At 43.1% G+C, this 26,664-nt stretch overlaps 2 protein-coding genes and 1 long non-coding RNA gene across 8 annotated transcripts in view; 1 reads left to right on the forward strand and 2 right to left on the reverse strand.

The window, feature by feature from the left end:
- Window positions 1-61: 61 nt before the first annotated feature.
- On the reverse strand, window positions 62-5,190 carry LOC128880200 (rho guanine nucleotide exchange factor 7). 5 transcript variants are annotated; one of them, XM_054130036.1, is made up of 12 exons: window positions 4,416-5,009; window positions 4,199-4,325; window positions 3,943-4,120; window positions 3,660-3,875; window positions 3,385-3,583; window positions 3,069-3,305; window positions 2,894-2,972; window positions 2,642-2,766; window positions 819-1,014; window positions 642-743; window positions 475-559; window positions 62-407 (listed from the first exon to the last, which is right to left on the reverse strand). In XM_054130036.1, exons 1-12 carry the CDS (start codon window positions 4,482-4,484, stop codon window positions 245-247), a joined length of 1,776 nt encoding a protein of 591 aa, XP_053986011.1. In that variant the 5' UTR covers window positions 4,485-5,009; the 3' UTR covers window positions 62-244. The 5 variants fall into 5 exon arrangements, 2 of the variants coding, with proteins under 2 accessions (XP_053986011.1, XP_053986001.1); XM_054130026.1 differs by having other exon boundaries at window positions 2,894-3,305; window positions 4,416-5,013; XR_008457777.1 differs by lacking the exons at window positions 62-407; window positions 475-559 and adding an exon at window positions 5,053-5,190 and having other exon boundaries at window positions 1,414-2,766; window positions 2,894-3,305; window positions 4,416-4,880.
- A 79-nt stretch (window positions 5,191-5,269) lies between these two features.
- Window positions 5,270-26,664, forward strand: part of LOC128880454 (uncharacterized) — a 39,163-nt gene continuing 17,768 nt past the window's right edge. The window contains exons 1-2 of the long non-coding RNA XR_008457828.1: window positions 5,270-5,345; window positions 5,786-5,898. This is a non-coding gene — a long non-coding RNA (uncharacterized LOC128880454). The remainder of the gene's footprint in view (window positions 5,346-5,785; window positions 5,899-26,664) is intronic.
- On the reverse strand, window positions 6,372-25,367 carry LOC128880263 (uncharacterized). Of its 2 annotated transcripts, XM_054130158.1 has the most exons (10): window positions 25,023-25,367; window positions 24,020-24,432; window positions 22,952-23,226; window positions 22,683-22,748; window positions 20,366-20,573; window positions 19,450-19,701; window positions 18,742-18,944; window positions 17,465-17,556; window positions 15,441-15,633; window positions 6,372-14,598 (listed from the first exon to the last, which is right to left on the reverse strand). In XM_054130158.1, the coding sequence occupies exons 1-10, from the start codon at window positions 25,092-25,094 to the stop codon at window positions 14,273-14,275; spliced, it is 2,100 nt and encodes a 699-aa protein (XP_053986133.1). In that variant the 5' UTR covers window positions 25,095-25,367; the 3' UTR covers window positions 6,372-14,272. The 2 variants fall into 2 exon arrangements, with proteins under 2 accessions (XP_053986133.1, XP_053986124.1); XM_054130149.1 differs by lacking the exon at window positions 22,683-22,748 and having other exon boundaries at window positions 25,023-25,227.

Below are 26,664 nucleotides of genomic sequence, written 5' to 3' on the forward strand. Positions count from 1 at the left end.
AATTACTAATCTTTATTTTTTTACGCATCGATTTCGTACAAGATAAGAAAGGTATAAATAATTTTATATGTTTATTTATTCGTCCTTGCTACGCCTTTATTAGAAAATAGGGCGGTAGAAAATTTATGGTCTAAGGAACATTCTCATCGTAAAACCCGGATTACATTGTATTAAAAAATTACGAATGCAAGTGAACATTTGTTGGCTACTATGATAAGGAATCATAATAGTGCAAGGAAAAAGTTCAGGGCACCGAACCATCTACGACCCCCATACTACGTTTCACCGTAGCGGCTAAAGAAAGTCTCGATCTTCTCTCTTCGTCCAACTGTTTCGTCAATAAAGACATTTGCGATTGCAAATCTGTCATTTGACTTTTTAACGTTTTCACCGTTTCCGATAATATCCTACAAATGAAGTAAACGTACAATATCGACAGTTACATTAACCCACTTAAAATTTAATAGAACTTACCTATTGCTACAAAATTCCCAGTTTCCTCTGTTAGGCGTTAGAGATGTCCTATCGCGTGCTTTGTTCGGACCATACTCTAACATTGCTGAAATAGAAATATAACTTATGATATAACGTTACTATTCGTCAAAATTATTCCGTTTGAAAAAATAATCGATATAACCTACAAGTCGATTCGCCAGAGTGCACGGTAAACCTAGCATTGACGGAAAGACAATATGCCTCGATCACCTTCAATATAATCGCATCTTCTTCGAATTGTCGTTCGTCTACAAGCGAGAAAGTGTATTATTCTTTATACCGATATATTCTCGTAGTTCAAAAAGTTTGACTTGAATTCATACTAGAAGGTCGTGGTGCACGTGATAAATCCAAACTGTTATCAGTTTTACCAAATGCCCTGAAAGTGTACAGAGGAGGAGCTGGACGTAACGAAGCGATACACCATGACGTTCTAATCCCTAAAGATGGACAGTGTTCCGCAATCGATCGTTGCTGTTGTTGTGGTTGTTGTTGTTTCCCGTTCTGTTGACTGCAGATCTGGTGGATCAGGAAACACAAGAATTAAAGCTATAAAACATCGTGCACCAGCAACACAGGCTCGCTATGAATAGCTAAAGTGTGATTGAAATCTCGTAAACATGCCTCGTTGTGTCGTCAAGTGTTCTACATACAGTATTCCAAAGGTACAAATTGCAAAGAAAACTAACCGTTTATGTGTTTAAAACGGATTCTCTCTTTCAATTCGATTTCTCGCGTTGCGTATCGGTATTAACAAAGCGAAAGCTTACTTCACACAACATGGCTGTGAAACGAAAGCATACGCTCGTTATATATGGTAAGGTACTACATACATACAATTAGTAAGAAAAAACGGGTGAAGACGTTAACTGAATGAAAAAAAAAAGAAGAGAAAACAGCCATGCCATGGAAGCTTGCCTTGATCTGTGCATCCAGAAAACGGTATAGATTTCTTCAACCACCAATGAGCGTACAGCCCCGACGTATAGACTTGACTCGTTCCGTCGTAATCGTCTTTGACGATAGGACGATCCGGTTGAATCGGTTTTCTTCCAATTTTTCGTATGATGGTTTGATGAGCGTACGGTATCGGTTGAGTGAACCTTCTCTGTGTCGAGCGTTCGAACTCGTCCGCGATGCCCTCTACTTCCGTTTTGTCGACGTCGTGCAAAGGGTGATCAAAATTCTGAGTTGCGTCGGTTGCGTCGCGAATCGAAGGACTTAAAACGTCTTCGATACTTTTCGATAAATCGGACAGATGCGCGCTATCCCTGGGAGTGGAATCGAACGGCGAGGTACAAATGCATTGGTGCTCGAAGTTGTTCTCATCATTTTCACTTTCGCCTAATGAAGTTCTCTCAGGTATTCTGATATCGTACTTGTTACCGATGCAAGTGTACGATTTACACGACGAATTGATTTCGAAGGAGTTAAATCGATAACTCTCGGCCATTCCCGAATCCGATGAATGTACGCTAGCGTCCACGCGAGAATCTAACTCGATCGTCGGACGTTGTACGTCGGAAGCAACGATGATCGGTTGCTCTCGATTACATCCGATGCTTTTCCAACAGTTCATCGCGCCTGCAGGGTCCACGTGTTGGTTCTTTGTATTACAGTGTCGATCACGATAGAAATGACGCGCGATGGGAAACGAAACCGGAAGTTCGGTTTCGTTCGCGTTATCAGCGACGGTAATACCGGGCAGAGTAACGGTAGACGTAAACACGGCGACGGGTAAACTTTTGCTGGTATCGCGCGTACTGCTGTGTTCGGATACGAACTCTGAACCGTTCCTTATCCCCACTGTGCTAAGATCGAGATCGCCCAAGGCATACTTTACATCAAGAGTCAACGTAGATTTACGCAACTTGGAGGTATTGTCGTATCGTTGCTCCCCCACGATTTTATTCGTCCCGAAACTCGTTTCGGAATCGTTGGACCCACATCGGCTACTATCTCGCATGGGATAAATCGTATAAGTCGTTACGTTAGGCTTTCGCATTTTTACGTTACTTAAATCTGGCTTCAAAACATATTGCAAATACAGTAATTTCTTCAGTAGTTCGGGACGTATAATCTTTCTCCTGACCAGCTTGGCAAAATACCTCGAGAGGCGAGCGTACGGAGGTAGATTACAACTCACGCGTGACGTGGTCGACGATTTCACTAGACTGCTGCTTGTCGTTTGTTCCTGAATCAAAAGTTCGATCCAACGCTGCTGATCCTCTTTAGTGGCGCAGAGCACGAGTATGCTCTCGATCATCGGCCCTAAGGGAACAAGCGAGAAGGGGAAGGAGAACAAGAAACCGAGAGACTTTTACGAAAATTCTCGACGGTTTCCTCCGTATAGATATATTTATCTTCTATTTTATGGGAAACGAGTATTAATTCTTACCTGTGATTTCAAAAGCGTTTCTAATTTCGTCGGTATCTTCCGTTTGAATAATATTAATGCCAGTCAACGGAAGTTTGCCCTGTAAAAGAAAAAGGAATGCGTGATTTAAAATTGTTCGATCGCGCATCTTCGTATTAAAACTGGCGGTAAGATAGATATGTGGTTTCGAATATACTTCGTAGACGAAAGAACTCATCCTTGGGCTGGCACTGAGCACCAACAAAGTTGTGGAAAAAAGAACGAAGTATCTATCTCGACGATCTAGTCCAGTGGCCCCTGTTGCTAATGTGACAGATCCGACGTAAAGAATTTCTCCGAGCGAGCTTAACTCCTCTCCTTCCCATCCTTTAATACCACTAGTTAATACTTGAAGTGCTAACTCGCGTTGCTTTCGTATGGATGCACATCGATCCTATCAAATAAAACAGAGAATAAATACAGGAATAAATATTGAACAATATGTTACTTGTGAGTATGATAAATATACATACCGCTATTTCTCTGTATACTACTATACTGCGCTGAGTGTCTCCTCTGTCAGGATGATTCTTTTCCATATATCTTTCTAACTCCTGAAGCATGGCTGAGTATTTATCTAATCTTCGAAAGGGTTTACTAAGTCCAGTCGTCAGTACTAATATACCAGGTGATATAGCTCCACTATCCTCCATAAATTCATTTAATTCATCTCTATAACGAAGCATTACTTTTGGACATCAATTTGCCTAAATTTAGAAGAAAACCCTTAATAACTTCCTGCATATACCTGTAGCGGTCTAGAATGCACACTGCTCGCGGATGATTTCCGCAATACGTTGTATGAATGGATTTCAATCTTGGTGCAAGTGTTAAGAAAAGGTTTCCTACTCTAGAAGAGCAACCTTGCGTCATGGCTGCTTCTAAGCTAGTAAGCAACCGTTGATGCACTTCTAAAACTTCATGCACATTGCCTAGGAGTTGCTTGTACTCTTCCTTGTTTAATCTAAACATAAGATTTACAAAGAATTCAATTAGCCGTGTCTACATTATTGAACAGTGTATTTACTTACACATTGGCTGCTTCTAACGGATGTAAAAAATTATTTATCAAGCCCTGCAATTCTGCTACATTCACTCTTTCGGAATCAACTATATCTTTTAACACGATATCACGGTTGAGTTTATTTTGTGTGGGTGATTCTTGTACAGTTTTCTCTGGAGATGTCTTGACTGTTGAAAGTCCACCATCTAAGTATGAACAAGCATCAGAAGTAACTATTGAACTCATTAAAATTATCGTAATAGATCATTTTGTAGAGCTGATACCTGGAGGCCTGCATTCTTTCACATAATTAGATGGAAACCAGCCTGTTTTCTCATTCAACGTACCCTCCCACCAACCCTCTTCGTCCATCTGTGTTATAGTTATCACGTCTCCTTTTTTAAAGCAAAGCTAAAAATATAATTGCGAGGACCGTTAAGTCACAGAAGCAATCACATTCGTGGAAAATATATAATAGTTGAGAATAGGAAACAGGCATACTTCGTCATTGTTTTTTCCTTTAAAGGAAAACAGTGCAGTTACAAATTTAGGTCCATCTGGCTTGGACATGATTAGTGCCTTAAATAGACAAAATCGAGAATGACTTCGATGTGTCTGTCAGAACGTGAAAGCACTGTGGAAAGACATACGTCAACAACACTACGAAACACTTGTCCCTTATCGTTTCCTTAGATAGTTGAACTTTAAAAATCGAGACGACACGACGTCGAACGGATCGGAGACACTTTGCGAAACATTCTTTCGACTAATACAAAAATATGCTTCACGATATTATCCTTTAACGTTTAATAACAGTGTGGATACGAATCATACGTTTAACCTTGCTACGCCGTGCAGCACAATATTCGTTGCTGATTGTAGCTGATCGTACTTGACCGAGTGTAACGAGTATTTAGCAGGTCGAATCGGAAAATCCGAAATTAACCGAGGATGTGCTGGATACATCTGTTGTACGAGGAACGTAGAGGTTACTCTTATATACAGATGTCTGTGACATCTTAGCAAGCAACTATTAATACCCTATACGTGTATGCAAGGCAAATAGTACCTACGCAAGCACACTTTCATACTTGCATTGCATGCGTACTATTATATTTCACAGGTATACAAGCCCTACCTATTTACAGAGCTCGCATATCCATGATCTTGGCATGGATATAATTTATTTAGAATTACTGGAATAACCAAGCCTTTCTATAGAAAACGAGGAAGGTTGCGATTAGATTACAAAATCGCTTCAAGATTATCGTTTACTCGGTCGCAATTGCATGATAAAAGTTTTAAAAACATAATGTTACTCGTGAAATTAAAAATATCGAGTCTAGGCCTAGATGCAATTATGTGAGGTTATAAATAGCTGTTTGGATCTTTTCATAATCGAGCATATCAACGACGTTCATCGATACGTAGGTATCTACTTTTACCCACTTATATCGGTACACTCTTTTAGCTCCCGCGCAAATGAAATGTTAGCTGGTGCTATTTCAATATAAACTTTATGATAGGCTATGAATAGAATGAATTAATTATTATTCGTCGAAAACGTATCATTGCATTTTAATACATCTGTGTGTATGTTGTTGAAAAGAAATATGCAAAATACTAAGGGCACTGGTACAATAAAAAACATTATTGTACCACGTATTAGACAATTTTTAGATATACGTTATTTTATGTTTACTGAATTCCAATGCAGAGTTTGATACAAATTGATCTACTTTAAATCATTTCCAAAGTCGATAAACCTTGTTCCTCACCATTTACCATTTGGTTCTTAGCATTTACCTATTCAGGTTTAATTTTTACCGGTCGTGAGTTATCGACTGCATGAAAAAATTATTGCATTGCAGCGCACTCTTCATATTCAACAGTGATTCCGGGAAACATATTTGACGGAAGCATCAAAGTTGGAAACGTTGATTCGGGAATCTCGTTCGTAGAAGCTGCTCTGTAATTAACTGAAGTGAGTATATTTAGAATATTTACGCATTGAACGTTAGCCGTATTGTTCTAAAATTGAAGTGTTTGCATTATAAAAAGTAAGTGATTGTTTGAAGATTAAAGAAAAGATTCCACTATTTCCAAGTAAGTAAGGATACTTCCGTTTCTTCTTTAGTAGATCGATGCAAAGTTTTAGTGGATATTAAAGGCTTCAATTTTCATCGATAGAAAAAATGATCCCTGAGTACTTGTATGTAATAGAATTCCATAGAGGAGAAAAAGAAAGATGGCGTCTGTTTATTTCACCGATTACACTTCCATTCCGTGTTACCCGTATTTCGTTTAGGGAAATTGCTATCGTTCAACACCATCGACGTCAAAAAATTCAGTTTTAAAAATCAGGATAACCTTTTAAAAGGGAAAAAGAACTGTAAACCGTTCGTCTCGAGCCAAGGTGCACCCACGCGAGGTAACGCATGTTCGAGAAAACGATCGTTGAAGATTTTCTCCAGATATATTGGACATACGTACAGATATAGAAATACAAATAGAAACGAATGGAATGTCCGTAGTGGTTATCATCGTAACGGTGTGTGTTGGTCGGTATCGTATTCATTGTCATCGCTGGCGGTGTCCTTCGTGGCACGAGGATAATCGGGATCGGTTGGCAAATATTCGTTTCGCACTTCCGATTGCCTCCACGCGTTCTCCCGTCCCGATGACAATATCGAGAAATCATTCTTTTTTTTCTGACAGTAACGATCGGCACGCAATTAACGATGTTCGATACGCTAACAAGAAGAGACAATAAAATCGGCGCGATATTATACGAATAATATAACAACGCGCACAGGTACGTACAAGGGATATACATATGTATGTAATAACGTCGATCGAAGAAATCGCCTAATCGATTAGGCTATGGTCCGCAATGTGGGGGTGTCCGTTGGTGTAACTGGTCACGTACGTACATACGTGTATCTAATTGTAAGGAAACGTGACGTCCCGTCGAAAGACGTCTCGTTTGTTGCACCGCGCATCCACCTCGAGGTTTGCTTATTCTCGAGGGCAATGCCAGGGCCTGCCTCGTTCAGGCCTCGATCAGGGCAAAATTTTATTCGACTAGCAGACGACGAATAAAAAAAACAACGTGCAACGATCTGTTCGCAAACGTTTATTCGATCGATGGTCATTGAAATCTTTTTTCTTTCTCTTCTTTTTTTTTTATTTGTTCACCTTGAAATATAATTTGAATTCTATAAATTAAACTTGTCTAATCTCCGACGTGTAACACATTTTAAAAGTTGCTTATCTTTTTACTCGAAAATTTTTATCTAAATAAGAATTTTGCCCATCTCAGTGTTCAGACAACGGTGTTCGGCACCTTCGCGAGAAGCTCCTTTTGGCTTTCACGCGTTTCCAGTTAAACCTGACTGTCGCTCACGAAGGATTCTTGAAAATTTCTTTTTTTTTTTTTTTTAACGTAGATGGACGGATAATCGTCACCGAACACCGTTCCCTTCACGGAACGGGGATTGATTCCGCGTCGCTCCCACCGTTTTTCTTTCTTACTTCGCGTAATTCTTAATCTTTATCGAGTTTTTTGGTCCTTTCTATTAAATGGCTCTCTCGTTCTCGATTTTCTTTTCGAAAAAGATAAACGCGAGCGTCTCGTGGCGTTTAACGTCGCTGCTCTCGCCTTTCGCACGTTCGAGAGAAGAGCAGAGGACGGTATCGTCGAGAAGGGGTTGAAAAGGGGTGTAGGGCAAAGCGTGCGTGCGCGCGTAGGCTGCGCACTCGCTCGTGTGCAGTAAACAAGGTGGGGAAGAGAGCTCTTGCTTCGTTTCTGTAAATCTCTAGGCCGCATTCCCACGTGTGCAGACTTTAGCGTAAAACGTGATCCAGAACAGAGATGGGTGAAATTTTATTCGTATAATTTATCACGAATGGAAATACACGACTTTTGCTTTTACATCACGGTTTGTTCTTTACGCTTATTCGTTTAGTTGTTCGTTGTGATATATTTCATTTTACAATTCGACGTTTAATTTTTATTTAATAACAAGTAACGAAGAAACGATTCATCTTTCATTCGTTGATCGAAATTATTATTTGAATAAGAACTTTGTCCATCTCTGACCCTAGACCGTTTGTCGTACGATTTAAAAGCAACCATACCCTTTAATACCTGACTCTCGTTACGGGTTCACGCAGAAGCGACGCTTACAACAAAACTGCAAGCGCTAGCAGAGCGTTTCCATTGGTATGAATGCTCGCGTCTAAAACAATGACTTCGTTTACACCATACTAATTTTTTTTTCTTTTTTTTTTATGCTAACTAAAGTAGCACGCACTAAACACTAAGCGTGTATAATTCAATTGCGTTTACACCAAGCGTATTAAGTTTATAAAAAGTACGAATAAGGTACAAATGAATTATACAAGTATTACAAGTACATGCAATGTACTTAACATTTTCTCAAAGACATGGATGTGAAAAATGATGTCACGTGTTTATTCGTTACATTATTAAAAAGTAATAATACTCCTTTAATATTCTTAATATTCCTTTATCTATACAAAGTTCTAAAAAAATGTTTTCTCCTTCTAAATTGTTCACTTTTATGTGTGACATAATTTTGTGATTTCTACTTTACTCAATTTGGTATCTCGCATGGATTTATACGATTCTAATAAGACGCGAGCGAACAAACCTAACCCTAAGTCGATTTTTTAGTACAAGAAGGTTTACAGACTTACGAAGGCGTTTAATACGCGTATTATCTCGATTCCTCGCATTTATTTTCAGATGAATCGCATCATATTCGATACGTTATCATCTAGTACTAGCTCAATTTTATAATAATTTTTGTTGACCATCAGCGTCGCTCATGTGTCGCAGCCCAATCACGCTCAAGTACCTCAGCCTCAGGCATTAAAATCTTTCGCTTCGTCCCTGGACTCAACCTTTAAAGTCATTCATAAAGCTCCGAAGATAAACTTTGTACATTGCTATTTTAGTTCTCGTAGGCGTTGCACACGTGGGAACACAGCCTGACGCTTACGGAAGAGTACGGATGTGAATTGTCGCGAATTCGGTCCTCTTGTCGCGCAGAGAATTGTGTACGCGTTCGTGCGTATTCAAATACAATACTCTAAAAGTCCCCTGTCGATGAATTGTCGCTCAATATCGTAAAAGCTAAGATCGATCACGCCTCGAAGCATGGCAAAGCCAATATCGGTGAACCATCGGTTTCCAAAAGAAATTGCGACTCTTCGTAGACGGGTGCAATCCTTAACGACTACGTAGTTAAATTGGTCGCTCGTTTACGTGTGCAATGGGATGCACAAAAGTTTCAACAGGTGGCAATGCACTAGCGTCAGGTGTGCGCAAGGTAGATGCGCAGGAAATAGCAGTCTGGGGTGTTAGCTGTGGCGGGAATAGAAGGTACTGGACTCAGTTACAGGGTACTCAAGGATACTAGGCTCAGCTACAAGGAGTCTAGAGCAAAGATGGGCAAAACCCTAGACTTCGAATAAATCTGAAGTTTGCCGATGTATTTGTCTCGTTTCCTTCTTTGGAAAATGTTCGAAAGAGGGTATAGGATTCAGTTACGGGAGGTTAGAGCACTGAGGCACTGAGCTCAGCTACGAGTGGCTAGAAAATACTAGGCTCAGCTACAAGGGGTGTAGACTCACGTACTAGGCTCAGTTAAGGGTGGCTTGAGATTACTAAACTTAGGTACGAAGGACTAGGGTACTAAGCTCAGCTACGAGTTCGTATATCCGAGACTGAGCATGATTTTGTTCGTATCAGAGATGGGCAAAACGCTAGGCTTCGATTAAATGTGAAGTTTGCCGATGTGGTGTGATTCTCTACGTTTCCTTCTTTGGAAAATGTTCAAAAGAGGAAACGAGACAAACATATCGGTAAACTTCAGATTTATTCGAAATCTAGGGTTTTGCCCATCACTGGTTCGTATAAACAAGATTCTACTGTATAGTTCAGTGTTCGAGTAGCAAGTGGACGGCAAATGTCTCCTGCGCATCTGTCTTGCGCACGTGTGACACTGTGGTGAAGATCGTTCGTCGGTAGTGATATCTTTTATGGATCCCATTGTACGAGGAGCGTCTAAATACATTTGTTTAACGAGTTAATCGTTAGGTTCGTCGCAATGATGGCGTTCTAGAAGATTGCCACAGTTTGCAATAAGTTTCGCCCACCCAGTGGTTAATAAAGTAGAATCACCAGAACAATTAAAGAACGTCTTTACGGAACAGCCTTCCGGAATACGCCATAACCGGAGAGCGTTATGCTCATTCGAAATCTCGGGCAGGAATTTATCGTGTGGATACATAGATTTATGTCTCCAATCTGCGTTTATTCTATTAATAAAAATAAAATTCAAGAATGCAAGAACTTCCACTCGCAATTAATTCTCCATCGACAGTACGTGCTCGACACCGTTGAAATATCGCTACCTATTTCATTCATTACGAATAAATACTCAATTTATCCAAGTATATTCCTGCACGAGGTCTCTCACGCCAATTTAATACGTAATTCACTAGATTCATCCACTCTTTGTCTAACGTGCAATAAAATTCGATGGTAACCAGAAAATAGCTACCTTTATCTACGCGCCGTCTATACAACTCTGAAGAACATAGATCGCTTATTTAATTTATTTAATTTGCATTTACATTGCACAATAGGACAGCAATACATCGAGCGTACAATGAGAAAAGGAGGACATTGAGTGACTCGTATATTCGTAGAACGGAAGGTGAAGAGGGTTAGTTGGAGGGTTAAAAGTTCGAGATAGGCTTGAGAGGAAAGTGTGACGAAGAGCGCTACGGTCTTTTCTCTCTCTAGTTTCAACGTTTGGTACCAAATACGATCCGGGGGGAAGAAAAGACCTCGTTAAGCTTCCTTCTCTTTAATTTCTGTTTTTTTTTCTTTTTCTTTTTTATTTCGTTTCACTTCTCTGTATACCACCGAGGCAAGGGCGTAACCTTTTGCGGTGCGAACGCGCGCTTAAGCGATCCATCCGTTTAAAATACGCTTTTCTGCGCGCGACGTTTCAATTCCATAACAAGTTCCACGAGAAGCGGAGGTTGAATGTAAACAGAGCCACGTGATTGACGCGTGACCAGAATTTTTCGTTGGTCCGCTGTGTCGACCTCCGACCGGACGCAATGGTAAAATCAATATATAGATCGCCGATAGTTCATTATTCGAATGAATAATGCACCACGTGAAACCATTCTTGCTGGTTAAGAATAAATCGAAATTAACAGAGTAATGGCTGGACTGCGAATTTTGTGCATTTATGACGTACAATAGTATAGAAAACATGCATGAAGTATACATAATTTATACAGTCACTATAATAACATTGTTATTTCACTTTACGTTGGTGCGCATACTTTTTGGTTACGTTTAGTATGTGTTTGTTATATTAGTTTATATCATAAATGCATAAAGTTCGCAGTTCGTTTTGTGTTGGAAACACGATTGCTTTTTAGGAATAAATATTTGTTTTAAATTTGTTGTTTATACGCAATTGGGGAATAGCTTCCTGCTTTCAAGATGTGCAATCACGTGATTCTGATTAGATTCACTTCATCGTCTCATGGAACGTAAATACATTAAGTGCGCCGAGAGAATGCATTAAGCGACGACCGTGGGTTGTTGCAGCGATCATGTTAAAAACTGCCGAGGACCTGATCTAAGTTCCAATAGCGTCCGCATTCGCATGACTTAATAATTCTATATTAGTACTATCGCAGAGCTTCGTAAAACTTTTATTTCTTAATTATGAAAAATTAGAAAGTTACCGAGTATCGAGTCGATAAACTTACAAAACACTTGTAAAGTTTATAAATTCACAACGAATTTGTAGAATATATTTATATACATATATATGTGGATTTATAACAAATTTATAAGTTTACAACAAATTTATGGGCATATATAACAAATTTATAACAAGATTCTGGTTGTATAACGAGTCCGTGGGTTTATAAATTTATTGCTAAGGGGATCCATGTTGCAACAAATTCGTGGGTGTATAACAGGTTTATAATTTCACGACAAAATTCATGGATGTCCAACAAATTTGTAAACTTCAACGATGTATAAAAATACAAAAAGTTTGTACGTCTATAAACAATTCGTAACTTTAGAAAAGATTTATAAACGTTCTGTAAAATTTACAAATGTATAATATATATTGCTTGGAAGAGTCTCGTGTCCTGATAAAAATCAAATGGGGGCGGTCACATTTCAGTTTGATTTTTAAAAACGGTTAAGGAAGTATTAATTACGCTTCTCCAAAAGGTCGTGGATGTCTTCAGAAGATTTGTCCACAAAAATAAAACGCATTCTCTCGGCGCGCGTATTTAACTATGCACCGGTTTCTTGCCTGCTCTCGCGTAAATTCTCTTACGTTAAATAGAAAAGAACGTCGAAACGTGTACGAGACGTGCGCAGTTATATGCGTACAACGACGAGAATGTCTGGTATCGCGAAACATCCTGCTATCGGAAAATTGAAATCGACTCGCGTGCGTGTACAGTGTGCATGCGTGCATAAGTGCGAGCGGGCGTGTCGCGTTTACGTGCATTCGAGTGTGTGCAATTTAGTTTAGTATTATACATGTATATACGTGCATAATCGATCTACGTATCTGCAAACGTGTGCGTATGCATATACTTGTGCTCGTTCGGATATTTACGGGTACCGTATCGATCGTTAACGATCCACGCGCGTCGTTTTGCACTCCATGTATTTCAGCAATCTCTCTCTATATTCGCCGCGCTTCCGGTCGATGAATAAAAAGCGAAAGGTGAGATGTATCATCGAGTGCGCGATTATAGAGTGCGTAAAAACGTTTTGGGCGCCTGGGAAAACGCTTGCCGCGTTTTTTCAACAGCGGATCCGTTTCCGCTGGTCTGTTTCCTTCCATCCTTTCGGTTATTTAAGCCGTTTTTGTTTTGGTCGTCGTCGTTACGAAACGATACGAAGTCGCGTTATTTAAAATATTACTCGAATAATTGCTTGTGTGTCGAAGTAGATCCCCTTTCGTCGGTCTGGACAGGCGTGAATTTATTTTTAAACACGCGTCGTGGTGTTCTTGGTCTCCTTCGGTGGTAAATAAGAATATTGGAATAGCAATAAACGATTGGTCTTCTGGAATTAAATATATCTTGCATATTTGTGGAATTCTTCTTAAGATATCAACGGGAGAGAATTGTTGCCTTACATTTCAATGTTTTTATTAAATTGCCAATGAGCAAAAGTAGCTCTTCTCGGTATCTTGTCTTAGATTATATTTTGATTGGGGCCGAAGGGGACCAAAATACCACGATCGAAGGCTTTGAAATAAAAATATGCTTGTTCTGACTAACGAAGAGTTTAATCGCGTTCCTTGTTTATCATCAGAATGGGGGAACGGTGCTATGGTGACGGGGGTAATCGCGACAAAAAGGTATCGACAAAGTAGTATGGTTGGTGATTCGGTGAAGGAGAAGATAAAGAAGGAAATATTGTTGGCACGTCACGTGAGCACACGTAGTAATCGTCAATACGTCAATTTTACTTAAAAAAAAAGAAAGTAATACAAAGTACTTTTGTACTCCTCTTGTAACCCTGTTCGTCTCAAATCAAATAATTCGCAATGCACAGCTAACACAAAATTACATTTTTTAAATTCTGTTCACTTGACCATTTTCAGTGCGAGAGTGTTTAAATTAAATCAGTGAAAGGAGCTTAACTCTGAATTAATCTAAATAATTTAATAATATAAATAGTAAAGTAACGTTCTCAGTTCTATTATTAGCTTTAACTTTGAACGAGTCGCGTAACTAAGCGCATTCGTTCATAAATCTCCGGCGCAAGTAAGTGATTTCATGGGTCGGAGGTTTCGTGCGTTCTCATGACGTGACAATACCGTGTTTGCGCCCCTAATGCTTCTGCGATGTGAAATCCAAAGTAGTCGTTCACGCGACCGAACGGACCAACAAAACGAAGCGAGGTGGCGAAAATTGCGAACAGAAACGAGCACACGCGAACGAGGTGGCGACAGACGAGAAAACGACACAAGAGAGGAGGGGAAGATGTGTTTACAGCAAGAGGGTGGAAGGCAAGGTATAACCCTTTCGACCCTACTGGGACGTATACGTCCCAGTAAATGTATCTGGTGGCCAACTTACAACTGAGACTCACAGGAACATACGTTAAAGAAAATGAACATCATGGGACAAATTGTTCTTTCCTAGCCAACCCTAGTTTAATACGACTACTTTCTGAAACGAATAGAATCCAAATAGGTAATGATGATCAGGTAGAAAGGGTTGAAAGCATAGAGAATGGATGCGAAGACGGACGATTTTTATAGAACGTGTAAATTCTCGCAACTCTTGGACTTGCTGTCCCTCGCCCACACCTTACCCAATAAATTTCGTACCTTCAGACTTGTACTCGTACGGCTACCGCGATACTTTTTCGGCGAATTATTCTCAGAGCACGATCCTAACGGCGATTTGCTACGATTCTTTCGCGACCTCTTCCGAAAGAGGTCCCTCGTTCTCTCAGGATTCTCGAGCTTCAAGCGTATCTGCGTGAGCAAGCCTACCAGAAGCTCGTCGACGTTGTGATTGAACCCAACGGACGTCTCGATGAACTTGCAGTCGTAGGATGTAGCCATACACTTTCCCTCTGTAACACGAAACCATGGCTCGTTTATTTTTTTACGTGGAGAGTTGTATTCTTCCGAAAGGAGTATTTTATTCGAGCCTACTTAGGAGTATCGAGTTACGAGGAAATGATAGGGTATTAATTATTCAACGTTGAGTTCGAAAGGTCGCGTCACCTTTGAGAATATATACACACACACACACCTTAATTAGTGACGAATGAAGTAATTCGGACTATGGATTCAGAATATGGATTCAGAATATGGATTTTACAAGTTTTTCGCGATTTAATAGCATATTCCAATTATTTATACTATTCATTATACATATATACACTTTATACTGTTTTATTCGCGATGCATACGTACATACATTCTGGCCACAGTCAAACGAATTTCGCATGCAATACTTGCATAAACATCTGACCAATTATTATATTTGTTATTACTTAAGGTGTACATATGCCCGAAGGTCACGCAACTTCGCGGACCGAAACGTTGAATAATTAAACAGTTACACGCCGTTCCCCTGTTGGCCGATGCTATCGATGAAATTATAGCTCGCTTTCGAGTTATCTCGCCTACGTACAACAGCGAAGGAATTCTTTTTCTCTCCTTTTTTTTCTTTTTAAACCATCTCGACAAAACGCTCTGTCGGTTGATACACGCGAACATCTGATCGAGATACGACGTTTTATACGTTATGCGCCTCGATACGAAACCGAGGTAAAGCCCGATGAAACGAAAGGGCGTGATAATGCTCGGCACGAAACGAACGCACGCGATGATTCGCGTATTTCGCGTATATCAGCTTCAAGGCTGCTGCACGGATTTATCCGCGAGGGCAGGGGACTCGGCCTCTTACCTGCGGTCGAAACCAATCGACTGCGAACGAGGTCGACTTTGTTTCCAACAAGGATTACCGCTCGAGCCGATACGTGATCGCTGCACCAAAGAGTTTGCAGAACCTCTTCGGCTACACATACCGACGTTCGATCGGTCGTCGAGTAGACGACACAGTACGCGTGCGGTTCGTACGTCGCTATGCAAGTTTCTGGCTGGAAAAAAGAAACGAAACCCCAATTCAGCCAAATGGTCGCAACCAGGTCGAGAACTAGGTGGATCCAACAAATTTTACACGTGGATCGCCCTAGTCGTGGACGATGAGGTTATAAGGAGGGGATAGGGAAGGTTGTTCTCGAAGATTTGGCAGATGCATGGAATCATCAGTTTACTGAAAAATTATTTTTTCGCTACCTGCATTGAAATTGCGAGTTTCAAGGCAGATTTTTACCACGCTATCCGACTACAATCGTCTCGTTTACACTGGCCACGAACATCAAAACTAGCAGCCTCGATACAGGCAACATGAAAAATATAAATATTATATAATTACAAGTAGTGAGAAGGCGAATGACGAAACGTCTTTATCAGTAAAGATCGTTAAGGGTTAGAATTTATCCACGAGCTGGTACCAATTCCAATGGTCCATCTCAGTCCTGACACTAAAATTTCTCTTTCATATGCATCCTCCGTTTCCGTTACAATCTTCAATTCTTCATACTCCATAACTCAAACGTGATTCCATCGAAAACAAAAGTGTCGAGTAAGTGGGTCCTCAGTGAAAATTCAGTTTGCTCCATCGGCTAGGTCGTGTACGCTGGATTTGACGGAGTAGTCAATCTCATCGACTGGAGGCTACACGGATTGATCGATCATCGGGCCGCTTTTATGGTTGACCGGACGTTATGGCTCGATGCTCGTCAATCGCCACTCGCGATGGCTCGCCGAGCCCAGGCTAACGCGCTTGCCGCTAACCGATTAATGCTGCGCGATCGACCGCATTGCTCCCCTATTCTGCCTTCTACGTTATCGCTAGTTATTCCAATTATTCCAACTTCTGGACGAAATTGATACATACCGCCGAACGCGTTTCGCGAACGTATACAGGCCGCAACCGACACTGTTGACCGAATTTCCTCGTTCGTGGGACATAACGAGATACGTACGGGTTAATCCGAACCCCAATTTAGACGGGGCATGCTTGTTTTTTTTTTTTTAACGATATTTGCAATCCGACCGAGCAGACCGAGAAGGGCATGGGTTTCACGATTTTCTGTGCGTTGGCATACATTCTTGGGTCGATCAAAATGGATCGAGCAGGTCGGGTGATGGTAACATATCGAAAATATTTTATAGAGCTGTTAATACGAAGCCTGGACTGCTCTAAGGTCTGCAAGGAATCACGCAAGATGACGTGCTCCATCTAAATTGGGTATCGGAGGGAACTTTTGAAGTTTGATAATCATGAAAGCAGTGTAAGTCATAGAAACATACATTTGTCCAAATATCGCTAGATCATTTAGGCTTAATGTTCCTTTTTAAGAAGAATTCTAGCTTGAATACACGATATCTAGAATATTTAAAAAATTGTAAGGACCATCCACATTTATTTCTGAAGAAGACCTTGCAGTAACAAATTAAACGCATAATTCATCCTCGATCCGCAATAACGTCTGCATTCCTCGAACACCTGATAAATTTACTTATCAGCGATCACTGATGGCATACCAACGAGAGCCAGTCGGCGCTCGCAATTTTTCATCCGATAGGAATGCAAAGCCTTCTATATCTGGGAACAAAGACAAATGGGCTTACGCCACTTTCATAATGAACGGAGACTCCTCTATCGATCGTATCGTGTACAGAGAAGATTTTTCCCGAACCAGGGAACCATTGAACCTGATAGAATTCCAATGAAGGGAACGCCCACGAAGGCGAGCTGGTAGGACCGATGGGTCATAGGACACCCGAGGCTATCGCGATCGTCGATCATTCTCTGTGGATTAGCCACGGGCGCGCTTCAATTACGCGCGACTTACAACTTACCGTCATCTCGGCGCAGGAATGATCGATAAAGGTCAGTTCGGATTCTTCTCCGGCCAAGAGCACGCTGACAGTCTTCTCCCCGGAGTCGTCGTCTGCAAAGGAAGAACCCGAGGGTCGCGTAGATCCAAAAATATAAGACGCAGTACCCAGAGGCAAAGAATTCGCTCGAAAACACGATAATCGGAAGTACACCTTGCACCCAAACATTCAGATGTGGATTTAACGCGTTTCACTCTGGGGGTAGGGGGGGGGATTAAAGGGGTGAAAAGGGTATGTTTTGAGAGGATACAGTACTACCCGTCGCTAAGATTGATCTTATACCACCGCAGAGGTAGCCTCGTCACTATTTTTTTTTTCTTTACCGTGGATCTGACTGGTTGATCTTCTCAACGGTTGGAAGCCCGTTAGGAGGGTCGAAAAGGGTCGGGTTAACTTATTCATCGACCGTTTTCGACGCTCTCAGTTGCGATTTCTTGTGTCATGCTGCCGGATAGTATTGAGAGATCTTGTCATTGAAAACTAGTTCGAAACAAATGATTGAAATAGAAACCGAAGAATCCGCTTTGAATTCATTTCTGCGAAATGAAATACATTAGGTTCGCGTCTCGATGCACCTACAGTTGCAACGAATCGTCTATTTTTAATCGTTGGATTTTGAACGTTTCTGGAGACTGGACTTGCGGTTCGAGGAAGAGGAATTCCATTCCACTTGTCTCGACACTGCGATGGGACTGATACAATCACATAACGAGGAAACGTCTTATGCTGTCGATAACACCAAGGATATTTAGGGTGTTTCATTTAACACGTTCGTTGTTCAGCGCGATTCGGTCGAGTTTCCTGTGGGGCCCAAATCGGACTGTCGACGCGCCAGAAAGGAAATAAAGAAATAAGCGCCGGTATAAGCAGTGGTGCAACTCGAGTAGGCCCGTTCCTTTTCATTATAAATAAATAAAGAATACGAAGTTTAATTCTTGAATGAGAAAAGCGATAAGCTGCAAGATACAGATCTGCGAGATATCTCATTGCAATTATTCTAGATGATTCAATCAAGAAGCATACTTTTTCTCAGACGCACATCAGTGAAATTTGTTTATCCTGAAAATGTTCACTGGACGACGTAAAAGTAGAATTGAAAGTGAGGAAAGTAGCGATGACGAAGTAGTGAGTTTTAAAAGAAAAGTGATAAATAAAGTTTCATCGTGACGGGGCAACGAACGTGTTAAACGATCAACCTTGTCAGTCCCATCGCGAACGACATCGGAGACGACACTTACCGATCGAAGTGTCGTAAGCGTGCAGGTACTCCGAGGTCATGAACTGCGAGACCAGCGAGCTCTTGCCCACGGCGGGTGCTCCCAGCATGAGAACACGATACGGCGTTGATCCCTGAGACGCGCTGCTCTCGCGTGAGCTCGCCAACGAGCCAGCTGCCGAGTTCCTCGCCGAGCCAGGATAGGAAGCCGTGAGGTGTTCCGTGCTGCACCGCCGTTGGTAGTCACGCCGAAAGAGAGCGACAAAAGGACGAAAGAAAATAGAAAGAAAGAAGTATGCAACGTAGACGCCGCCGGTGGGCAATGAAAATATCACGAGCTCGTAAAACACGGAAACGTCGCCGCATCGAATTACCGCGGTGTCTCATTTTCGTCCCGTTTTCTCCGTTTTTCGTGTTCGGCCATCGCTGCTGTTTCGAATATACGCCTCGATACGCGGATCGACACCTCGACGATGACGGTTCGGGTAACGTATTCGACCCCTTGTGCTGGGTTTTCGACGTCGCGCCATGGGTCCTCCTCTAAGGTCCAACACGTGTGTCTACGTCGCTCAAACGCTTTATGCCACACGTAAACTCACGCGTTCGATTTAGAGTAGAATCGAGCGGATAATTAATCACTCTGTTACGACTGTCCTTGGCCGATATCCCAGTTTCCTTTACTCCTGTCAATAATCTCAAATGAGGGCTATCGAGGGTAGAAAAGTCTCACCTCGAGTTGCTCGACGCGACGCTGTTGTTCGACCGCGATCTCCGGCTCTTCAGGGAGTCCCCTCGGTTCACCACCCCCTTGCCGGTTATGCTGAAGTGTCGGAGCCTGTAGTACTCCTCCTCGACGCCGGTGTTCGGCATACTCGCCACTCGCGATCTCTGTTGCGGAAGACACAGGTAATTTGGTCTGCCCGACGAACGACTGCCGGGCGTCTTAACCGACTGCGATCTGCTGTGATGCGGACTACCGTATCTGCGACAGAAGAGCCAGCGTTGCATCGTTGTTTCGTTGGTCCATCGTTACGAAAACGAGGGGCGGAGGGTGTGTAGGCTCGACGAGTTTAATAAGATACTCGGTGGAGTGGTCTGGGCGTCGAGGAGGACGCGATAGGGGCGAGGCTATCAAGTTTGGGGGTGGCAGGCGAAGGGATCGACTTGGGAGACCTCTCGATAGTAACTTGAATGCTCGAGGATCTGTTCTTGGTTGGTGATCAGATTTACTTGGTTCTGAAAGTAATGAGGAATATGGAGAAGTGGATACTAGGGTTGAGACTATCATTTAAGGGTTGGCAAGTAGAGAAGATTGACTCTGAAAATTTTCTTTTAGGTTCCCTGAGGAGGGGAATGCAGGCAACACTTGTTGCTTTGAAAAGTGCTGTGGTGGAAGAGGGTTCCTCAACTTAAGTAGGGCTGGTTACCTTGTTGAGCTATGCTTCTCTTCTTGGGGCAGAGTAAAATTTACATATCTGTTCGTGTGAACAAACTCAGCTCTGATAATACAATACACTTAACATTTCCATGTTTAGTCTCTTCAGGAATGAACCAAATACTGGTCCAAACGTTCAACTATCGTTTGGTTGCAGCTAGGTCGGCTCCAAGGATCAACAAAGTTAAAACTATGATTGAAAGTGACTAACCTCATCTCGAAGTCGTGTATCTCCTGTAACGTGAGCGTGTTCGCGACGTCCAGTAACTGTCTCATGTTCTCCTCTCGTCGTCTGACGTCCACCTCAGGATGCAAGAGTATCGTCGCGGCCCCAGCCGATCCGTCCAACGAGAGGGACGGTTGTTGGACCACGATCGTCGCTGCTTGCGTGGATCTCTTGTTCCCAGTCGCGTTGCCACCTTTTTTGGTATTAAAAAAAGCAAAACACACCTGTTACCTTCGTTCCTCGATGTCGCCTGTGGCGCAGTTTTTGCGAATTACCAAAAGACCTCCGAGCACCGGACATCGCGAGCGCTTTCACGCGTTCTACGTTTCCTTTACACCTTTCTCCCACACCCACGCGCCATGTCTCGCGCCTGTCTCTTCCTTTCAGACTTTGACATTCATCGCAACGTTTCAGTTTTTCGCTTTTCGAGTTTGGTCTCTCCTATTCCGATCGTTGAACGCGACATGTTCGTATAACTTTATCACTTTTTGATTTTTTTTTTCCTTAGTCTTTCTCATCCTGATAAATTTTAGTTTGGTGTTGCTCGTTCGTTAGCAAATCTATGTTTTCCAAGTTCAACCCTTTGGGCCAAGCAAACCGAAGGTTCGAGAACATGTGCTTTCGGTTGCTTTCCTCCCTTGGTTTGGTCAGTCACGAAAGGGTTGGGGCGATGAAATTATTGAGACTCTACTGAGAAACGTACGATGCCAGGAGAGTCTTTTCCGCAAAGTGCTAAGCGTCGGATACAGAATACGCGTGCGTCTTTCCAAGCAGAATTGCCGCCCCTGATTCCACATGATTCAAAATGGCTGAGCAATTAATAATGACGCTATGAAATTTCGACCACCCGAAGCTTCGTTTCCTCTTTCGCGTCGCGTTCACTTTCCCTCGCCTCACCGTTTCCCTTCCTTTCCCAAGTGGGCCAGCAGTCCGCGAAATCGCGATACTCTTCCGTGTTTGGAAGCGAAAAGAAATTAGTTCGCGGCGCGAAACGTTGACGTTAGCGCCGGAAAGAAAGGTGGGCGGCAATTCGGCGGAACCTGCGGTGGCAAACGAAGCGCAATCAACTACGTTACATTTACTAACGGCGAAATCGGCAGAAAGCATGCGCTGTCTGGGACTGAAACAGGGGCACCAACTTGTCGATTTTCGACAATAACAGAACGATGCAACGAGAGGGTCGAGTGGCCGATAATTGATGGCTCTCCTCTCCTCGAGGGATTCCCCGTCGAACAGTTCTCGTCAACGTGTTCCGGTTTCCGGTTTTCCGTTTCCCGTGGTTAACGATTATCGATCGCCGTCTGTTCCGGTATGGCTCGCACGAACGTAGCAAGAAGGGTCGCGAAATGCCACGAGACGGTGCATAAAATGTCGTCGATGGGCTGACGTGGAATTTAGCGAACGACGAACGGAGGATCGATCGCCTGTCCAGGTCGCGATCGAGGAGAGAGAGCCACGTGACTCGCAGTTCAGAAGAGTAAGCAATGAACGTAAGAAAAAAACGAGAAATCGAGAGCGTCGAGTTGATGCGGTGAATCGAACGTAAAACGCTAAACAACTCGACACGCAAGCGTCCGAGTGAATATGCATTCAAGGTGTATAGCCAAGGAGCGGAAACGAATATGTAATCGCCAAGTGCGTCCCTCGTCTTGTCCACGGACAAGATCGCCACGAACCGAGAGATCGCTGGAATCGTCGAGCTCCTCGTCGTTGGGACGTGTTGGATCCGAACGGAACGACGCTCGACGATGTCTCTTTCACCGTCTTCACCTTTGGATGGGGTGCACTTGCGATTAAAGGGCATCAGTGTTCATATTTTTTCGTCTAATTGAATCTCATCCTACTAAGTCCCGTTTAGCCTTGTTTGAGTGAAGCAAAAAGTTCTCTACCCATACTCCAATATTGATAATATGTGAATTAGGAATTATTTTACTGATATTTCTTATTCCACACCTACTACCCGAAGATGAAACTGTATTAAACGATACAAGGCTTCAGGGGCACGGTAACTCCCGTTTATGTGCCTGTACCTCGTCCCCGCGCACAAGAAAGAGTGGCCCTACCACTGTTACTCTATCCTCCGAGACGTTCCACGTGAACTTCTGTCCCAGTCCAAGGTAAAACAAGCTCGACGTCCCGGAAAGTGAATCGATATCTTCTCCGGATACATGTAAACGAGTGTAATCGATTCGAGTGCACCCCAGCGGGGATTACGGGCGTTCGTTAATCGTGTTCCATCCAGCGATCTCTCGTTTTCGTGAAACGTCTCGAAGCGTAAACTCGAGCACAACCAACTGTATACCTATTGCGCAAAACGGGAAAAAGAGCCTGACCCATGAATGAATGGTCGAAACGAGGGGATGAGATTCTGAAAGAAAAACAACAACAACAATTGATTTTCTTAGCGAAAACAACGTCCATCGACTTTCGACACGCTCATCTACCACTCGGTTCGCCCCGCGTTTCACCTCGCGGATAGGACGATACTAATCGAGACACGGCGTTGAGATAACGCGTTCTCGCTAATGTGTCGATTAATCGGTAGCATTAGGCACGATCTAGTCGACTCACCGGCGGCTGCTCTTCCTCGAAGCTTGCTACCGCCGGTCCTACCTGGACCATCGGACGATCGCTCGTTGCTTGCGCACGCTCCTATCAACGATATGTCCAACGGATTCGTCGTGACGTTCACGTTTGGCCTCTTCTGCCCGTGCTTGCCCTCGCTGGACGACGCGTTGCACTGCCGACTGTTGCTGTCCTGGGCCTTATCGGCTATCAGCGACAGCATCGAGTTCAGGTGGTCCGGATCTGGCTGACCAGCGTCCACCGAACCCCTCACCGGTGTACTGCAGGAGTGGAGCAGAAGTAGGACGGTTAGGAGGCTTGGGGTGATAATTTATAGGATGGCTAGGGGAGTGGTTGTTGGAAGTGTTGATAGGTTTCTGTTTAAAGTATTTATTCAAGTAGGAGAAGTTTCATCCGATGTGGTTTGGGATGTTAATTTCTAGGATAGATAGGGGTGTGGTAGTTGGAAGTGTTGGTAAGTTTCTGTTTAAAGTATTTATTCAAGTGGGGGAGGTTTCATTTTAGGTGGTAGCGTGGAGAATTTTCAAGCTTTGAAGAGTCTCTAAATGATATCAGTTTTATCTTGTCTAAAGTATGTGTATACAGTCTAAGTATAGTACCCCCTCTCATTGGGGAAGTTTGGCATGAAACCTAGGGTTTATTCAGGAAGCATCTATTGATCTGGAGAATCCATATTCAAGCTTGGGTGGTGTATTGAACTCCAACTCAAGAGAAAACGTCCTTAACACCGATTGGAGACCAAAGTCACTCCTCCATAAATTCATTACAATCATAATGCCCACCAGTAGCATTGAGGAAAGGATACCACTATTCAACCACCCCCCACTTAAAAAGTTGCAGGCTCCAAGGCTTCTAGATCCTCCCAGCAACCAGTGTCAAAGGATAAAAGTACTCATGAGTAATCATGATGTCTACCAGTAGCCTCGAGGAAAGGATACAACTGTTTAATCATCCCCCACTTAAAAAATTGCAGACTCCAATGCTTCTAGATCCTCCCAACAACCAGTGTCAAAGGATCCTCCTTCCTTCCCCCAATTGAATGAGCATACGAACCTAAAAAAGTCGGAGGCTCGTAGGTCCGGTAGAGGGGGAGTCCTGCCAGAAACGGACACCCTGGTCTCGCAGGTGGGACCAGTGGCAGTGAGCATCGTGGCATCGACCGATGGAGCGTCGGTCTCGTCGAGGAGGTTCGAGGTACTCGACGCCCGGACATCGAGACGGGCAGTGATCTCCGTTCGCACGGTGGTGGATGTTAACGGGCTCGTTTTGGCACCCTTCTCGTTCGCGGTCGTGTAATCGGCGATGGGCGGCGAGGGTGGCGGGGGCGGTGGTGGAGGCGGTGGCGGTGGCGGTGGAGCTGGCTCGGGCGGCGGAGCTGCCGACAGTGGAGCAGGCGGTGACATCTCCGAGGGGATGTCCACCAGGTCGAAACTGTCGTCTGGCTGCTCTCCGTCCGTGGTCGTCACCTGGGATCAGTTCAAGTGTCTTTCGAATGGAACCGTATCGATAGCTAGGGATGAGTAGGGAGGAGAGCAATCCAATGACGTATTCGACGTAGTAATAGTTAACCCGCCGCCAACGCACTGGGTCGTTTATGTCTTAGTTAAGGTCTTCCAAGTGTTACGGCGTTGTAAACGGTCTGGAAAAATTCGAGTGTACTCTTGGGCTCTTAGAGCAGAGATTTGAAGGTTTGGAAGGGTCTGATTCTTTCTCAGGTCTGTTTATGTGGCGAAATTGAGCGTGACTTTAAAAGTGGTCGTTGAGGTGGCGGATCATTAGGTTCTTTACATCCTGGGACTTACTGACCCAAGAGTAATAGCCTGCTGTCGCAGGAATTACTGTACCCTGGAGACTCTTCTAACGTCGTCAATAGACTGCAGATGTTTATGCATTTCTAGCAAAAATATATACAATATCAACAATGATACACATGTTACAGGTAAGACATGCTTTCATTTAAGTTTCGCCACTTCTTTTCTTTTATCTGCGAAAATATTTGCATAAACATTCTCCAGTCTGGTCGTCGATTTTGTTCAATTTTCGCAAACAAGCTTACCATGGTGAGCATCGTGTTGGCGCTGTCCGTGCTGGTGTTGATCGTGGTTTCGGAGGCGGTGCTCGATCCCATGACCACGACCTTCGGCACGGTGCGACAACTCCGACTGCCGCCAGCCGATTTGAAGTGCAGCCTTCGCAATGCCGAGGCCGCGTGCGACAGCAAATCGGTGTCGCGCGAGTTCTCGGTGCCATTGTGGCGATGAGTCGAGCTGGTTCCGCGCGATGCCTGCGGCTGCGACTGCGACTGTGGCTGCGACTGCGGCTCGGCCGCCGCCGCCGAATCGGTCCCATTCCCCCGCGAGCTGCCGCCGTTTCTACGGCTCGAGCCGCGACCATCCAGACATCCCTGCTCGACGAATCGTATTTTCCTTTCAAATACTTCCTCGCAGCCCTCGCTTTTTCTTTCGTAGACAGACCTGGGGAAATCTCTTTTCGAGCAACGCCCAACTCTGTTTACGGGGGACTCATTCCACGATAAATCGATTGTTCTCTGTACTCGAAGGCAGGGATTTTTATGAAATTCCAGTATGGTGTGGTTGATGGAATATTAGGGTGGGTTTAAATCATCATTTTGATGAATTCGAGTTTGTTTAGAAGTTACAGGGCGCCAAGTGAATTTTTGTTTATTACGTTATCTATTATTTCAAGTTAAACTCCAACTCAACAGATGGTGTCCTCAACACTGTTGGAGACTAAAGTCCCTCCTCGATGAATTGGTTACTCGTTTTTATTTGAAAGGATTTGTCTGATTGAAGTTTCTTTCAGGGCGGCGATTCCCCACACAAATGCTTACTTTTGATATTTTTATCCATTTCAAGCGAGGACATTTTTCTAATTTGAAAAGAGCACGAGAGTATTCTGTGAAGCTCCTTTTAGAAAATGAGGTTGTTTTCGAGGTGGGGCATGCTTTAATTGACATCATAATGAGCTGTTATAATGAGCTGTCATAGTGCGCCTCGTTGTGGGTGACAAAACCACGCGCTCGGCTGACTATATCGCTACCATACTACTTAAATTATTCGAATCGAGTCTACGAACGTAAACGATGTCCCTCGTAATCATTTCAATTGTTTTATTTGCACTTCCAAAACAGTCTTATCGACAACCTGTGTATTAACGTTAAAACTATCGAGATCAAAGCATGTTTATTAGACATAAGTGTCTTTCTAATTAAAGGAAGGAAGAACAAAATAATGTCTTAGTAAAATTGGAGGAGTTTGGTAGCTTAATTCAAGCTTGAATTTCTTAAATTGCAAACGAGAGATAGATCAATTTTTTTTAAACAGAATTCTCTGACATCAAGCGCAAAAGGTGGTCGATTTATTATGGAATGACCCAAGGGACCGCAGACGTAACTGTTCATTACACGACGAGGCGTCGCAACGAAGTTGCAATATCGGTTTTTAAAAATTCAACACAGTGATATATGCAGATTAAAGTGGGACACGGTGGGGCACTTGACACGCTAACCTTGAATCGTCTGCAAATTATGCATTGTACGAAGAATTGTTGCATACGAAAGTTGCACGGCTTCGAGGATGTCATTAGGCGACACGTGAATTTCCGCGCCTAAATCGCCCCTTTTCTTTTCATTTTTATACTACATAGGAACGTAACGTTAGCAAACATCCTTTATGATT

The sequence above is a fragment of the Hylaeus volcanicus genome, chromosome 1 (assembly GCF_026283585.1).
Source record: "Hylaeus volcanicus isolate JK05 chromosome 1, UHH_iyHylVolc1.0_haploid, whole genome shotgun sequence".
NCBI classification, from domain to species: Eukaryota; Metazoa; Arthropoda; class Insecta; order Hymenoptera; family Colletidae; genus Hylaeus; species Hylaeus volcanicus.